Below are 17,427 nucleotides of genomic sequence, written 5' to 3' on the forward strand. Positions count from 1 at the left end.
TGGCTCTACTAACCCAATTTCCTTCCACATAGCAGCCAGAAGTTTTTTTCTTTTTTTAATGTTTGCTTTTTAGAAAGGAGCATTACTGGGGGAGGGGCAAAGAGAGAGGGGGAAAAGAAGATCTGAAGTAGGCTCCGCGCTGACAGAAAACAGCCTGACATGGGGCTCAAAGTCACAAACCATGAGATCGTGACCTGAGCTGAAGTAGGCCACTTAAAACAGGGCCACCCAGGCACCTCAAGAATTGTTTTTTTATTTTTTTATTTTCATTTAAACATTTTTTAATGTTTATTTTTGAGAGAGCGAGAGATAGAGCACAAGTGGGGAGGGGCAGAGAGAGAGAGAGAGAGGGAGACAGAGTCCCTCTGTAATCCCTCTGTAAGCAGGCTCCAGGCTCTGAGCTGTCAGCACACAGCTTGACGTGAGGCTCAAACTCACCAGCTGTGAGATCATGACCTGAGCCGAAGTTGGATGCTTAACTGAGCCACCCAGGCACCCCAAGAAATGTTTTTTAGAATACAAATCAGATCATGATACTCTATTTAATATCCAAACTCCCTGCCATGGCCAAGGAGATTTACTTGACCTGGCCCTACCTACCTCTCCAGCTTCTTCTCTTTGAATCCTCTCCCCACCTTTCTACTCCCTCACTTTCCTCCACCATCAAGGATTTCCAAATAGAAAGTTCTTTAGAAATTATATCTGAAAGATCTGGCAATTAACAGGCCTAGTTTCATCTCTTCCTGCAGGTCTCAGCTTCATGTTGCCTCCATCCAGAGATCTTTCCTGACCACTTAATCCTACTTCTTATTCTTCAGTGTTCACAGGCTGCTTATTTCCATTTTATCATTTACTACAAGCTATATTTTATGTCATGTTCATTATCATCAACTCACTGCTTAGCATAATGTCCAGTACACAAAAAGGTTCAACAGATCTTAAACCTGGGAACCCCTAAGAATAGATTTCAATTGTTAATACCACTGGGCTAGTGGCTAATTTTGTGTTTTATATCCCTGAACTGTGATTTTTAGCATTCTTCTTTCCTAAGCCTAAATTCCTAAGCTTAAATTCCCCTTAGACCATGTCTCTCTTCTATCCTACCATCCCAGTCCCTACAAATCAAGATTCAGTCATGTTCCCAGTCTTCCTAGACCTGTAAGTCTTCTGCAAGCAAAAGAGACCCTACAGCAAAATAAAATACTGATGTGTTTAGTATAATACTCTTTTATTGTAATGAGAATCCAGTATCAATCTTTATATAACTACTGAGTTTTTTTAATGTTTATTTATTTACTTTTGAGAGAGAGAGAGAGAAAGAGAGAGAAAATCCCAAGCAGGCTCCATGCTGTCAGTGCAGAGTCTGACGTGAGGCTCGAACTCACAAACCATAAGATCATGACCTAAGTCAAAATCAAGAGTTGGATGCTTAACCAACTGCACCACCCAAGCATCCCAACTACTAAGAAGTTAATTCATCTATAGTTACACTTTTCTATCATGGTATTCTAATTATTTTCTTTGGACTGATAATAAACAGTAATGCAATATTTAGTGGCTCTGTGGGACAATACCTGTTATACTATACACTGTTAAAAGCATAATTTATGGAATAATCATAAGATCTAGTCCTTGCTCAATCACTTATCAATAGCGGGTTTGGGCAATTAACTTGACCTAAGTTCTAGTTTCAATACCTGTTGAATGGGTTTAATAAAGATATCTGTAGCTCACAGGGATGCTGTGAGCATTAAATGAGGTAAAATCTATAAAACAATTAGTGCTATACCTGGTACAGAGTATAGTGATCATAATAATAGATAATATTTGTTGGATAATCAATAATCTCTGAATTTTCTAGTACATATTCCACCACTAGTAAACATTGTGATCCCCCACATTTCAATTTACTTCTGTTAGATCAGAGCACTGGACTACATGAAAAAAGGGCCTTCAGTTCAAATATTTTCTTTCCTCCCTCCATATTATTTCAATTATATGGTTGAATAATCTAGAGTTTTACACACTTGTCTAAGAACTCCAACTTTTTTTTTTAAGTCAATGCAGACAGAAGGAAACTGCCATTTAAATGATGTCATGTTTCCTAGGACAAATATGCCTGTCACCCAGGAAGTGAACTACAAAGGTGCCAAGACTCTTGCCCTCTGTGACTGACAGAGTTGCTACTGGTTAGTATTATGATGCAAAAGAAGCCTAAAAAAGGCAGTACTTCTGATAGGGCTGACACCAGCCGTCTGTGAACGTCATAATTCAGCAAGTAAATATAGTGGGGTTTACCAATAACTCCCATTTTCTCTTAAACACACATTTCTTCAAAATCATAAAACACACACCAGAAAGATGTCTTTTGCTGCTCTTAAATAGATCCTGACTTGTACCAGAATGATGGTCAATAAATTGTTTTATCTTCTTAAATTCAGCAATCTCATAGGTATTTATTCTGTATATTCTCCAATAATTAAAATTATATTTTCCTATCACTGTTTTCTTTGTGCAAGCTTTAATAATAGAATAAGCCAGTTAGGTCTGATAAAAACTTTGCAAGAGATATGGCAATTTTGAGAGTTCTATATAATGAAAGAAGGAAGTAAAGGGAAAAAAATATTGTACATCATCTTTCCTATACTGAAAAGCATCTCTACCATCAAATGCTGAATCAATGTGGGGCTTAAACTCACGACCCTAAGATCAAGAGCCACATGCTCTACTGACTGAGCCAGCTAGTCACCCCAAAATACTGTATTTTTAAATGGATAAATCTTTTCCTTTCTCTCTGTCCGTTTATTTTATTTTTTTTAAGTCCAGATAAGTGCATAGTCTAACCCTCCTCTGCGCAGTCTACTCAGATTGCAGAGCTACTTTTGAAATTAAGGTCTTGTTCACAGGGAGAGACATGGGAAACGGCACAGAGAATGAGGCTGACAGAATTCAGGGGCAAACTATTTCCTCATTTTTCTTCCTACAAAGCACTTTAAACAGAAGGAAACTTGCAGATGCAACATCAACTTCAATATGTTCCATATGGAGTAAAGGGAAAACATGAAATGATAGCCAAAATATAAAGCATAACTGTGATGAAATATTGAGAAAAAAACCCTGTTCTTTCAAACCATTATGCTTTTGTAAAAGTTAATAACAACAGATGCAATATGCCAGCCTTCTTCGTTAAGTCAGCATTTTGAAGTCTATAAATTTTCTAACAGCTTTACTGAGAAATAATTCATACATTATAAAAGTCACTACTGTACACAATCAGATAGTTTTTAGTAATTCGGAGTTGTACAACCATGAACAATTTTTATCACCTCCAAAGGAAATCTCGTATTGATTAGGAATCACCCCCATGCTCTCCTAACTCCCCATCCCTACAGCTAAGGATCTACTTCACGTCTCTACAAATTTACCTATTCTGGACATTTCATATAAATGAACCAACACACGGCCTTTTGTGACTGGCTTCTTTCATTTAGCCTCATTTTTTCAAGGTTCACCCATGTTGTGCATGTATCAGTACTTTATTCTTTTTTACTGCTAACTAATATTCTATTCTGAAAACAGATATTTCATTTTCCATTCATCAGCTAGCAGACATTTGGGCTGTTTTTACTTTGTGGTTAATAAAGTATTGCTGCCATAAACATTCACATACAAGTTTATTTGAGGATATGTTATCACTTCTCTTGGATATATACCTAGGAGTGGAATTGTTTGGTTGTAGAGTAGTAAGTCTATCTTTTACTATAGCAGTTGAATAAATGTTTAACATAAAGAGCAACAGATGTTCTAAAATTAAAGTTGTGCATACTTTGCAAAAGTACTTTTTCCTCCTACACTAAGTATGTTTAAGTTAAATAAAACACCTATAATGACAGAAAAAGACAGAAGCTGCAAGTCATAAAAATTCTGGAAGGAAACTATGCTTTATTTTTTACTTTTCAGAGTTTCCTAAATTTGAAATATTAATATTTATATTTATTTAAATAAAGACTGCTGAATTTACCTTTTACTTGAGTGTAAGAAATAATTAAAGTGACATTTCTAAGACTCAAAAGTAAACATTCATGTACAAGTTTCTGTGTGGATATGTTTTCAATTCTTTGGTATACCAAATGAGATGAAAACATGTTCACACAAAAAACCGTGCACAGGACTACGTGGACAGAACTAGAGGGTATTATGCTAAGTGAAATTAGTCAGTCAGAGAAAGACAAGTATCATATGACTTCACTCATATGAGGAATTTAAGATACAAAACAGATGAACATAAGGGCAGGGAAGCAAAAAGAATATAAAAACAGGGAGAGGATAAAACATAAAAGACGCTTAAATATAGACCACAAACAGAGGGTTGCTGGAGGGAAGATGGTCTAAATGGGTAAGGGACATTAAGGAATCTACCCCTGAAATCAATGTTGCACCCTATGCTAACTAACTTGGATGTAAATTAAACAATAAATAAATTTAAAAAGAACAAAATAAAACAAAACAAAAAAAAACCAGCACAGAAATGTGTACAGCAGCTTTACTGGTAACCACCAAAACTTAGAAGCAAGCAAGATATCCTTCAGTGGGTAAGTGGATACGCTATTGTATAACCAGACAATGGAATATTATTTGGTGCTAAAAAAAAAAAAGAGAGAGAGAGATACCAAAAGCTAAGAAAAGACATGGAGGAAACTCAAATGCTGATCAATCGAGAAAAAAGCCAATCTGAGGAGGCTACCTACTGTTTGATTCCTGCTATATGACATTATAGAAAAAGCAAAACTATGGAGATCAGTGGTTGCCATGGCCTGCAGGGAGGAAGTGCTGAATAGGCAGAGTGCAGATGACTTTTAGGGCAAACTATTTTGTATGATACAATGGCGGATACATACAATTATACATTTGTCAAATCCATAGGATGTACACCACCAGAAGTGAATCCTAATATAAACTATGGACTTTGAGAAATAATGAAACCACTGATTCACAGATATAACAAGTGTTCTACTCTGGTATAGGATGCTGATAATGAAGACAATTATGTGTGTGTTGTGGCAAGAGATACGTGGGAACTCTGTACTTGGGGTTAAACTTTGCTGTGAACCTAAAACTACTCTAAGCAGTAGTCATCAGAAAATAAATAATGGGACAGTAAAAAAAATCACTTACTACTGTTTCCTTGGCTGGAGGCGGCTTGATCTGTTGACTGGGAATCAGAACAAATGTCAGAGTACCATGCATATCAGACTGCAACAGAAAGATTAGGTCATTTTAAAATCCTTGTTTACAAAAATCATTCAATAACCTTATAATCAGCATTCCCTAAACTGGACTATTCTGGCTCCCCTAGAACACTTTCTAAAAAGTTGGTAGAGATGAATGCTGTTTCGTCAGGAAGCACAAATTAGGCCCTTCGAGAACTCCATTATATTAAGCTATTCAGGAATGAAGCCTTCTGCAATTCTGGTCCACTGGAGAAAGCCACTTAGCCCATAAGTCTTTGGTTTTGGTCTTCCATTCTGTGTAAGCTTAGAGAGATTGCACAGTGAAGGGTTGGAAAATAACCACAGTGCTATAACAATTCTAGGTTGTCTATTCTGGCACATCAATTTTTATACAGAATTTGAAATGTAATTGTGACCAGGATTAGAAAAATGATGCAAATATACACATATTCTCACTTTCCAGATACATGGTCTCTGTTATTCATTCTTTTTTTTTTTTTTTAACTGTACAGAGTTTTACTGTTAGGTAACTATTATTTCCCAGTACACCACTGACTGCCTTGTTCGATACTTCCAGCCTAAATAGTAATCACAAATTCTAGTCCTAAGACAGCAGGGAGCAGTGTTCAACACAGAGACAATAGCCAATAAAACAAGGCCTAAAAACAATGACCACTGACACTGCTCTACCAAAGCAATGAATGAGGTTGGGTGAAAATAAAGATGTTTTATAGATTCTTCAACAAACATCAGTAGATAAAACAGATTCTACTGTAACAACTGATGCTAAGTAAATGAGAATATAAATCTGATTTGTGGATATATACAAAGTAACCATAAATTGCCCTCAAAGATGGACCATAAAATGGCTCCTTGATTATACTAGCACTGTCCAATAGTTTTTACAACGTTCTATATCTACATCTTAACATGGAAGCCATTAGCTATATACTGCTCTTGAACACCTGAAATGAAGTGAGTATGAGTGAGGAATGAAATTTTCAATTTTACTTAACTTAAATCTACATAACTAGCACCTGTAGCTAGTGGCTATTATGTTAGGCAATGTACATCTATATCATTACTATTACCTAATATCGTTAAGGAAACAGCAATTAGCTGAAGAGAAGAAAAAAATGAACTTAAAAATGATGAGGGCATCGACTTTGTTTTATCACTGTTTTCCTATTGGCTAGCACATGGTAGGTACTCAATAAACATATGTTGAAAAATTAGTTACATTAGTGATTTGAGAGGCAACTAAAATATATATAGTAGTAATAAAGCTCAAAATAAAAAAAAAAACCAGTGGTGACCGCCCCAAAATGAAACTCTACTAATAAAAATTATAGAAATAATTATATCATGTGAAAATTTAGCTAGAAATTATCTAGGTGTTCTTAATAATTATTTTTAAAATATTGTATTTTGTTTTTATTTTTTTTTTTTAATGTTTTTTTAAATTTATTTTTTGAGAGCTACTGCAAGCAGGGGAGGGTCAGAGAGAGAGAGAAAGAATTTGAAGCAGGCTCCAGGCTCTGAGCTAGCTGTCAGCACAGAGCCCGAACCCATGAACCGTGAGATCATGACCTGAGTCCAAAGCCAGACACTTAACTGGCTGAGCCACCCAGGCGCTCCTAAAATATTGTATTTTGAAGTCTAATAACAAGAAAACACCTTTTAGGAACCTAGCAGTTCTTTTTATTTTATTAAAAAAAATTTTTTTTTAATGTTTATTTTTGAGTGAGAGAGACACAGAGTGTGAGCAGGGGAGGGTCAGAGAGAGAGGGAGACACAGAATCAGAAGCAGGCTCCAGGCTCTGAGCCGTCAGCACAGAGCCTGACATGGGGCTTGAACCCACAAACTGTGAGATCATGACCTGAGCTGAAGTTGGCCGCTTAACCGACTGAGCCACCCAGGTGCCCCTCTTTTCATTTAATTATTTTTTTATTTTTTAACATTTATTTTTGAGAGACATACAGAAAGCATGAGAGGGGGAGGAGCAGAGAGAGAGAGGGAGACACAGAATCTGAAGCAGGCGCCAGGCCCTGAGCCGTCAGCACAGAGCCCGACGTGGGGCTCAGGCTCATATACTGTGAGATCATGACCAGAGCTGAAGTCTGACACTTGCCCCACCTAACAGTTATTCTTCTGTATCAACTTACCAACAAGTCAAAAACCTCATTGACATCTTTCCCTCGAATTTCAATGCCATTAATCTCCAGAACTTCATCTCCTTCATGTAATAAACCACTTTTCTCTGCAGCACCTCCTTTTACTATTCGACTAATGATGACAGAATCCATTTCATTACGAACTGTAGCACCCTAAAAGGCAGTATGTAATTTTGAAATAAAAATGCACTTTTTTGTTAAACATTTCATTAAAAATTTTTTTTCCATTCAACAATACTAGTCCTTAGTTATCTTAAAAAAAAAAAACTTAACTTCCACCAACTAGAGTAACCATGGTAATTAGCTTTGAAAGTTCATCATTTTCCTTACATTTTCTGCTTTAGACACACTATGTATTCATTAAAATTAAACAGACTTTTGAAGTATACAATAAGAAAACTGTACTTAAAAACAACGTGAAGACCTATAATCAAATTTGTTCTCTAGATGCTGGATACTATTCAAATGGTTATACTATATTTAGATGTAATTAGTGAACATGACTTATAACTATAAAAGTTCTTTTTTAAAAATTCAAAATATGATTAAGGGATGAATAATAATCTGCTTTATTATTCAAATATGTATTATAGCTGCAACAAATTCACATTTATATGTATTAAACCTTAGCATTTATTAGTAAGTTGAAAGCACAACTGAAATATATATGCTCAAAAAAATGGAAATATGAAATATGGATTAAAAGCTTAAAAGATACACTCCCTAACTTATGTATCACACTATTCAAGATGTAATTTGAGACATCAGAATTCAAGACTATTTCTCTGAAAATAAAAGAAAATTGAGACAATGATAGCAGATTTAGAAAAGAAATTGAAAAAAATGTTTTACATATGAAAATATTAAAAAACAAATAAAACATTAAAAAACAAATATTACCATTAAGGAATACATGCTTCTAAGTATATGTGGAGGATACAAGTAACTGTATTTCAACAGATTTAATGGAATGAAAAGATCAGAATTTCTAATTATTGTTTTTATAAAAGCTGGGAGAATAATGAAGTAGATAACTTGTCCCTTCTTTGTTCTCAACAATTATTTTACAAGCTATTATTTTCATCAAATCATAGGTAAGAAAACATAAACAAATTTTTCTCAACAGAATAAGGAATATGGGCAAGAACATAAAAGGACTCTAGCAAATCAACCTCAAAAAAGAAAAACTACCAGAAAAGTGAAAGGGTCTTCAACTATCTACCATATAGAAGATTTCTGTGTAGAAAGGATCTTAGATCAAAGATGTGGAGTATCTTACCAGTGGAATATCTCGAGCCTTTTCAATACGAACTATTTTTACAGTTTCTCTTCCATACTGGCCAATGCTTTCATAAACTTTTTCATCTGAAAGGGGCTCTAGCTGCATTTCCTGCTCAGCGACCTTATCATGGGCCAATAAAAGTGCCTGTTTCAAAGAAATCCACAGCATTTAAAGTAGCAGTATTATTTATTTCTGTAGAGAGATTTCTAACCAAATCATGTTGATTAATATTCTAATTTAAACCTTTAAAAGAGGTGCTCTAATTATTTATTCAGATGTGTTTCCAAAGTTTCTAACTGAAGTACACATGCAACCCTGTATCTTTTATAGCTAATAATAAAGATGTGTTAAGTATAACCGGGTAACTCTGGGATGGGTTATCAAAGTCTAAAGTGCTTATTAAGCTTTAGGGGCACCTGGGTGGCTCAGTCAGTTAAGTGTCTGACTTCAACTCAGGTCATGATCTCGCAGTTCATGAGTTTAAGTCCCACAGCAGGCTCTGTACTGACAGCTCAAAGCCTGTAGCCTGCTTCAGATTCTGTCTTCCTCTTTCTCTCTGCCCCTCCCATGTTCTCTCACTCTCAGAATAAACATTAAAAAATAAAAAAATAAAATGCTTATAAAACTTCGTGAAACAAAATCAATTTAATGGCCCAACACCATAGATAATTAAAATTTATAAAAAATAGAATGAAAAAGGGGGAAAATTTTTTTGAAATGTTTATTTTTTTGAGAAAGCATAAGCAGAGGAGGGGCAGAGAAGGAAGAAGAGAGAAAGAATCCCAAGTAGGCTCCATGCTGTCAGTGCAGAGCCTGACATGGGGCTCAAAATCATAAACCATGAGATCAAGACCTGAGATAAAATCAGAAGCCACATGCTTAACTGAATGAGTCACCCAGGGGACCCCCAAATGAAGAATTTTTGCAAAAAATACAAAGTTGTTTCAAACCTAATGTGGTTAATTTTAAATATAAAAATATATAATCTGAAAAATAATTAAGTAAATAAATAAAATAAATTAATTATACATATATTCCAACACAGTAATTATTTTGCAGTGGGAGGTGTAAACAAAATAGGCTGAAGAGATAATGTCTGAAGTCTCTTCTAGCCCTAAGAGACTTTGATTCAAAGAGATTTTGAATGTTAGAAAAATCACATATATATTATTCTGTTCATCTTCTACCTGAATATGTGGAGCATTTAGCAAAGCAGTTAATTCTTGTCCTTCCTTCTGGTGGATTGGCTTCAAAACAGTTTGTACCTAAGAAACAAAAAACTACTTATAAGAAAGGAAAGCAATACAAAGAATCATAAGAGAGAAAAAGAAATGTTTTCTTCTCAGAGTTTTCAATCTTGCTATCATTGTTAACAATGATTTTTATTTAAAAAATACACTAAAAATTTTGGTATTTATGATTGTGAATGAACTATTTGCTTCTTTAAAGTTTATCTCAACATATAAAATAGACTAAAAATGATTACATAAGGAAAGAAAACCTATCTTAACAGTTACTTGCAGTTTTAGAATCATATGTTTTTATAAATACATTTTAAATCAGAGATGACACTTTAAAGAGTTACAGACTAACAAGATAAACTTACATGAGAGTAATGGAGCAACTACAATACCACAGGTACAGGTAATTACATTAAAAAAGTCTCCAGGTGGAGCAGTTCTTGCATTCTTAGGAAAAATTCCACTTGATTATGATGAGTTTCTTTTAGCCTTTATTTCCTTATCTGTAGAATGGCCATTCAAAGTTTGAGATAATCCATATAAACTGCTTAGCACAGTACCTAGGCATCCTTGGTTTGCAAGCACAACTCACTCAGGACACCTACTTGTAATCCAAAGCACTTGTATCAAAGCAAATATGAAGAACCACTGGCTAAGTTGTGATCATGTGACGTCGGGCATCATGTATTACTCATATTGCAAGAGATCGTTCGTTTATCAAGTTAAGATTTATTAGAAATGTTTACTCGTCTTGCAGGACACTCAGAACAAGTTACTCGCAATCCAAGGTTTTACTAATAAATTACTACTTGAATACATTTCTAGATGTGAGTTTTTCATATCTTAAGATTTCTATATTAATGTTCCTAAATTTGGTGTCTACTTGTTGAATGCAGTCATGTATACTAGTTTACAAAACTACTACCTGGTTTTATTCTAGTACACTGAGGTGGGAAATAGTCTATACGTGAGTGTTAAAAACGTTTAACACAAGAAATATGTTTCTTAATATTTTGAGACCGTGTGTACATAAAATCACCTGAGCATGGTGATTTCTTAAGGGTAGACTTCTGATTTATTTTATCTGTATTTTATTGATAGTTACTTGTCTACTTTTGGGGTTATCTTAAATCCCTTTGGCAATTTATATTTCCTTAGAAAAACCATCCACTTCGTAGCCCTTTGACATTTAATGCCATAAAGCTGTACTGTATTGTATAACTTTTAATCTCTGTTACTGGTATTTTTTTTTTCTTCATGTAATTTGGCAAAGGGTTCTCTATTTTCTTGTACTCTTCAAAAATATCTCTAATTTAAATCTATGGTTCCTTCCTTTTAAATAATCCAATTCCTAGGGTTCCTGTGTGGCTCAGTCAGTTAAGCAATTGACTCCTGATTTTGGCTCAGGTCATGATCTCATGGTTCACAGGATCAAGCTCCGTGACGGGCTCTGGACTGACAGTGCGCAGCCTGCTTAAGATTCTCTTTCTCTCCTCTCTCTGCCCCTCCTCTGCTCGTGTTCTTTCTCTCAAAAATAAATAAACTTAAAAAAATTCTTAGAATTAAGACCAAAAATCTGATTTTTTAAGTGGGGAAAAAAATCTGACGAACTATTTTACAGAAGATAGGGAACTAGCCTATAAAAAATGCCCAAAATATGGAAATGCAAACTAAACTGAGATGATACCATTACACATCTGCTGAATGATAAACAGGAAACAACTCAAATTTCAACAGGTAACTGGTTAACTAAATTGTGGGATATTCATACAATGGGATACTACTACTCAGCAAGAGGTTACAAATACTGATAAATGCAAAACATGAATGAATATGAAAAAGAAGTCAGACACAAAAGACTACACACTATCTTATTCCATTTATATGAAATGTCCAGAAAAGGCAAACTGGTAATTAAAAACAAAACTGATCAGTGAAGGCCTAGGGCTTGGGGAGGGCAATGAGGGAGCGTAGTGGAGTCTTGGATGCTTCTATATCCTGACTCTGGTGAAAAATTACTCAGGTGTATATAATGTGTCAAAGCATATTGAACTATACAAGAAATGTACCCATTTTAAGCACATGTAAATTATAGCTCAATTAAGTTGGTTACCAAAAAAAATATGCCCATAACTCCAAAACTATGGGAAAATCTGTATCTCCTTTACACTTTTACCAAAATGAGATCATGCTATTTATATAATTTTACAACAGCATTTTACTTGATATTAATTATAAAAATATTTGTCTATGTCATCAAATATCTTTCTCAATTCTAAAACAGAAATATAAACGTTTTAGTTTTTGTTGGAGGTCACTTACAGGATCATGTCTAAGCTCCTGAGCGTTACTCTTAACGTCATCTAATTTCTGCCTTTTCTAGCTCTATCACCTGGCATTCCTCATGCCTTAACTTTTTGGTCCAGCTCCAAACTGCTTCCTCCCCGCATGCATCAGATGGTCTCCCTATGATGACTGTCAGTGGTCCCTATGATGCTAGCTGTCCCAGCTACCTGAATTTGCTTAGATAACATGTACTCTTAAGTCTGAATGAACCTGATTTAAAATTGTCGACAGGACTAGACTGAGCTCATTATAGATGGAACTCAACATTTTCAGCTTTGTTTGGCTATTCACAGAATGCCTAGCAAACAGCATTCAATGTTTGACAAATTCAATAAAAGAGAAGGCAGGAAGTCTTCCTTGATGTCTCCTTTACCTTTATTCTCCATAGAGAGACAATATGTCCTATTAATTTTCTATTTAAATATTTCTTCACTTCATGTTCAACTGCTACTCAAATTCTTACAGCTGGACAATTACAATAGCCTCCATACTTTATGCCTCTATTGTTGACCTCACACAACTTACTTTTCTTTACAGAGAGTTTTTCATATTAAAATTGGGAAACACATAAATATCAAAAGAAGAAAATTACTATCTACTACCACCTAAAGATAACCTTGTTAATAATTTATTTCTTCCAGTGTCTCTCACATGCATGTTTGAATATGATGTTTGCATGTGTACAAACTGTATCCATATTTTAATAAGCGTCATGTTGAGTATCAAACAAACCAAGGTCTTTTTCTTCTGAAAGTAACTAATTCAACTTATTCAAATTAGAAACAAATTCAGTTTTCCTGTTCTCCCACAACGTTTACTTCATTATTATATATACTATTATATTTTTACTTTTTCACTGCAGTAGCTAGAAACTGCAGAAAAATATTACCGCTAGAGAGGAGTCTGTAGATTGTTTTGTTCCAGGCTTAAAAAGCAATGTAGGAGGAATTTCACTATTAGGCAAGATGCTCCCTATTGATTTGATATTATTGTTATTTTTTATCAAGTTAACAAAATGTACCTGGCTTTGTAAGAATTTTCACAACCAAGGGAAAGGTCCTGAATTTTTTTCAGGTATCTTTTCTGCATCATCAAATTGATCATATGGTTTTCTCCTTTCATCTATTTGTGTAAGTTAATTATTTAAAAATTTTTACCAACATGGATCCAGAATACGTTAAATTTACTAATATGGGTTATCTGGCCTTCAGGATCTGGACTCCAACTTTAAGACTATCTCCTACCCTTTACTCATTGTTGAACAATTTTGCTAGACTTTCTCAGTCACTATGATCTTTGTACCCTTTGCCAATGGAATGGCTTTTCCTCTTTCTTGGACTTCTTGGTAAATTCCCAATCGCCCTTTAAGATTCAGCAAATTACATTTTCTTCTATATTTCTTCCTTCCTCTCATCGTTGCCCCTTGAATCAGGAAGATCTATTGCATGCTTTTGGTAGCTTACTCATACTGCCGGCATGGTACTTCTCACTGGATTGTAATTTATTCACTGTTCTTCCTCAGTGTTAGCCTAACTCAACTTTAACTGGCCAATGGACATCTGGGTTGATTCCAGGTATTATCTGAAACAATATTTATACCTAAACCTTTGTGTGGATATGTTTTCATTTTTCTCAGGTACATAATCAGAAGTAGAGTTGCTGGGTCATAATATACAGGTTCGTTAAGCTTAGCAGATACTGCCAAACATTTTCCAAAGTGGTAGTCCCAATTTATACTCTACCAGAATGTATGAGAAGTTCACAAACATCTGATATTGCCAGTTGTTGTTGTTTTTCTAAAGTTGTTCTGGTGTCTATGTAGTGGTATCTCATTTTGTTTTAATTTGTAGTGCTCTGTTAGGAATGATCTAAACACCTTTTCATACTTACTGACCATCTGGATTTTTTCTTTCTGTGTCTGTTCAAATCCTTTGCCTATTTAAAAAAAAATCTTTTTCTCATTAATTTGTCAGAGTTCTTTTGGATTCAAGTTTTTGTCATATATATATTTATATATGTATACACATGTATAGATCTCAATCAAATAATAAATGCTATTTCCTAGTCTGTTGGCTTGCATTTTTACTGGACTAAGCAAAAGTTCATTAAATGAACCCCAAGTTTTCAACCTTTTCTTGATAAAAGCTCTTTAATGACAAAAAACTTGTTTTGAGGTTATTAATACATATCCTAGATTTTCAAAGATTTAATCTTGATCTCAATACATAAAAGTTTTACTATCTATTACATAATATTTAATGTTTAACTGACACAAAAAAACTAAAAATACAATTTTAAAGAGCTATAAAAACAGAACACTTGCTAATATTTTAAGACATTCTTCCAATATATTCCTTGAGTTTTTTTACTTGCTTTTCATTTAAAAGTGATACAACTAAAACATGAAGTAACCTCTTCTTTTAAATACTGCATATTAAAATAGCTGGAATTATGAATGCTAAAAAGCAAGCATTAGGCATACATATGAGCAGCCTAGTTATTAGTCTTACGCCATTCACAAAACCTCACCTATCAATATTCAGAAATATAGAACAGAAGGGTTGAATCAGGTGATTGCTAATATTTCTCCAGCAAAATAAAGGCAATGAATGCTCCATTTAACTTTAAGAATTCTGTTAACAGAGTTAATACTTTTCTTTGATGAGCTCTGAGCATATACTTTATTTTTTTTTTAATGTTATGCACTCTAAGTTAGAGCTGCCACAGAGCTGGGCATGCACAGCTACAGGGAAGTTATTCATAATGCAGCACAACCACACACACTGTGACCCTGACTAGGTTCGTCAGTTTGTACTCATTTTAAGAACAGTCTCAGCCCAAGATAACTATCACCCACATATATTGCCACCACCGAAGCAGCACAATTCACGACCATTACTGAAGATACTGTAAGGATGTGAAAGCAAACATTCAGAAAGTCTCCTTTCTATGGAACTTTTAGAACTGTGAATCATGTATAAACATATTAACTATCCTAAAACTAACTTTCCAACTAATTTTTTAAAGTCCTTTCAACCCTTTCTCTCCCAAAGCATTTACTCTTTAAGCCATTTCTAGTTCTTTGCCACTCAACTCCTAAAACTTTTTAAGCTATGTATGCCTCTTTTATTCCTTTTTCTTTTCACCCTTTCTGTTGTCTCTGTCACTTTAACTGGAGCAATTCTGTTCTCTCCTGCTTTTTTCATTCTCTTTCCCACCCACTGTTCCATTCAACAAAACATATGCCCAATAAGATAGAGAAAAGGATGATTATAATTATTTATCTTGCACTCCCTCTCAAACCTACACAATAAAAGTTATGCTGTATTTGTGAGTAAATAAAATCAAAGTAATGTCGGTTATTTTGACCTACAAGGAAAGTAGTTTTCAGAAAAACCATTTAAACTATAATAAGTAAAACTGCAGTGATAAATTTTTAATCAAAAATTTTGCATACTTAAGTTCAATAATGAAAGATGAGCATAAAGAATGGGTTTCAATTAGCTCTTTAAAATGCGAGTAGACAGAAAATTTCCTCTCTAGGAACAGGACTTAGGTCACACTCTCCTATCCGGCGTAATAATAGACTTCTCTCAGCCACCCTTGCATATTGGATCATTTGTCCACTGTATGCACCTAAAGAAAATACATTCTGTGCTCATCTGAAAAAAATGCCTCCTAACGTATTTCATAGCCCTGTAGCTGTGAAAGTACTACTCTTCCCCAGAACCCATTTTCTGTCTAGTGTCTGGCTGGGTTCAATCAAACAGATTTACTTGATGGGCTTCCAGAATTATTAGTCAAAATAACTTAAAATCCTATAATAACAGAATTCTACCCCCAAAAAACAAGAGATGACATATCTTTTTAAAACCTTCAATTTATTATTTTGTTTTGAGAGGGAGAGAAATATGAGCTAGATCACACAACCCCAGGATCATGACCTGAGCTGAAACTGAGTCAGATACTTAACTGACTGAGCCACCCAGGTGCCTGTAAAACCTTCAGTTTAAAAGATGTTTGCAGAATCCATTAACACTGAACATCAATATCAACAAACAGTAGAAACCAGAACTTCAAAGTCATCATGTTAACAAGAGAATGTCTCACTGTACATTAAAAAATCAATTATTTTGGAACTTCTACAGAGTTTTCAAAGAGGAAAAACTTCAAAATTATCTACAAGCAACAAATTTTACAAGTTATATATTTATGACATCTGATTATCACAGAATTTTATCTCATCAGTACTCATCTCAGTTTATAATGCAACGCTTAAAATAACACTATATATTTATAAAAATACTAAAGCACTTCCCTTTGGTAACAAATATTTCTCTATGTAAACATAATTTTATATATAAAACTAGCACTTCTTTTCATGAAAACAGAGCTCTGACTCTGAACTAAGTATGTATTTTTTTCAGGATAAAATGCATTTAGCAAATTTTTCCTAACACAATTATTAACATGTGATCAGTAGTAATTAATTCAAACAAGGCTTACAGTCACATCAGTATTTTCCAATAACATGCCTTACTATCACTAACAATTAGCTTGTCAAGCAGATGTTCAGAATACATACCTCTTGTGCAAGATCTTGTGCATTGGAGATAAGAGGAAAAGGAGGACTGGCCTTATTCATGTGTACTGTGACAGCGTTGTGTATCTTAAATGCATTCTGGAAATCTTTATTTTGTACAAGTTGTAAAAGCAGTGAGATATCCTCCTGGCTCTGAGAATCTACCAATGTATGTTGGATATGTTTAAGTGAAGAAAATAAGTCTTCCACTTCTAGTAGGAGAAGAAAAGGTATCCAAAAATTAATTGTTTGTTTTAATTCAACATGTTTTACGATAAACTTTCTTGAACCAATAACAATTTCTCAAAAAAACACCCAAAAAAACAAAAAACAGAGTTCTCAAAAAAAAAATCTCCTAGCATATATTTCTTAGTTCACTATCATTTTAAAGCAAAACTAAAAATTATATGACAAAGCAGAATATTTTTTCAGAAGTGTTAAGTATAAAACTAATACATACTCCAGAAATAAATGAATAGGAATACAGATAAGAATAAAGAAATTTAAAACCACCAATAGTCCCATTATCTAGAAACTTTAACATCTTAGAGCATTTCCTTTTTTTCATTT

At 34.2% G+C, this 17,427-nt stretch overlaps 1 protein-coding gene across 3 annotated transcripts in view; it reads right to left on the reverse strand.

Annotated features, from left to right (window-relative positions):
• MPP5 (membrane palmitoylated protein 5) overlaps window positions 1-17,427 on the reverse strand; it is an 82,069-nt gene that overhangs the window by 19,284 nt on the left and 45,358 nt on the right. For all 3 annotated transcript variants that reach the window (XM_029951391.1, XM_029951389.1, XM_029951390.1), the window contains 5 exons: window positions 16,861-17,069; window positions 9,876-9,953; window positions 8,686-8,832; window positions 7,398-7,559; window positions 5,176-5,253 (listed from right to left, as the gene is read on the reverse strand). In XM_029951391.1, the coding sequence (XP_029807251.1) occupies window positions 5,176-5,253; window positions 7,398-7,559; window positions 8,686-8,832; window positions 9,876-9,953; window positions 16,861-17,069 (674 nt within the window). The remainder of the gene's footprint in view (window positions 1-5,175; window positions 5,254-7,397; window positions 7,560-8,685; window positions 8,833-9,875; window positions 9,954-16,860; window positions 17,070-17,427) is intronic.

Source organism: Suricata suricatta, chromosome 9 (assembly GCF_006229205.1).
Source record: "Suricata suricatta isolate VVHF042 chromosome 9, meerkat_22Aug2017_6uvM2_HiC, whole genome shotgun sequence".
Classification (NCBI taxonomy): domain Eukaryota; kingdom Metazoa; phylum Chordata; class Mammalia; order Carnivora; family Herpestidae; genus Suricata; species Suricata suricatta.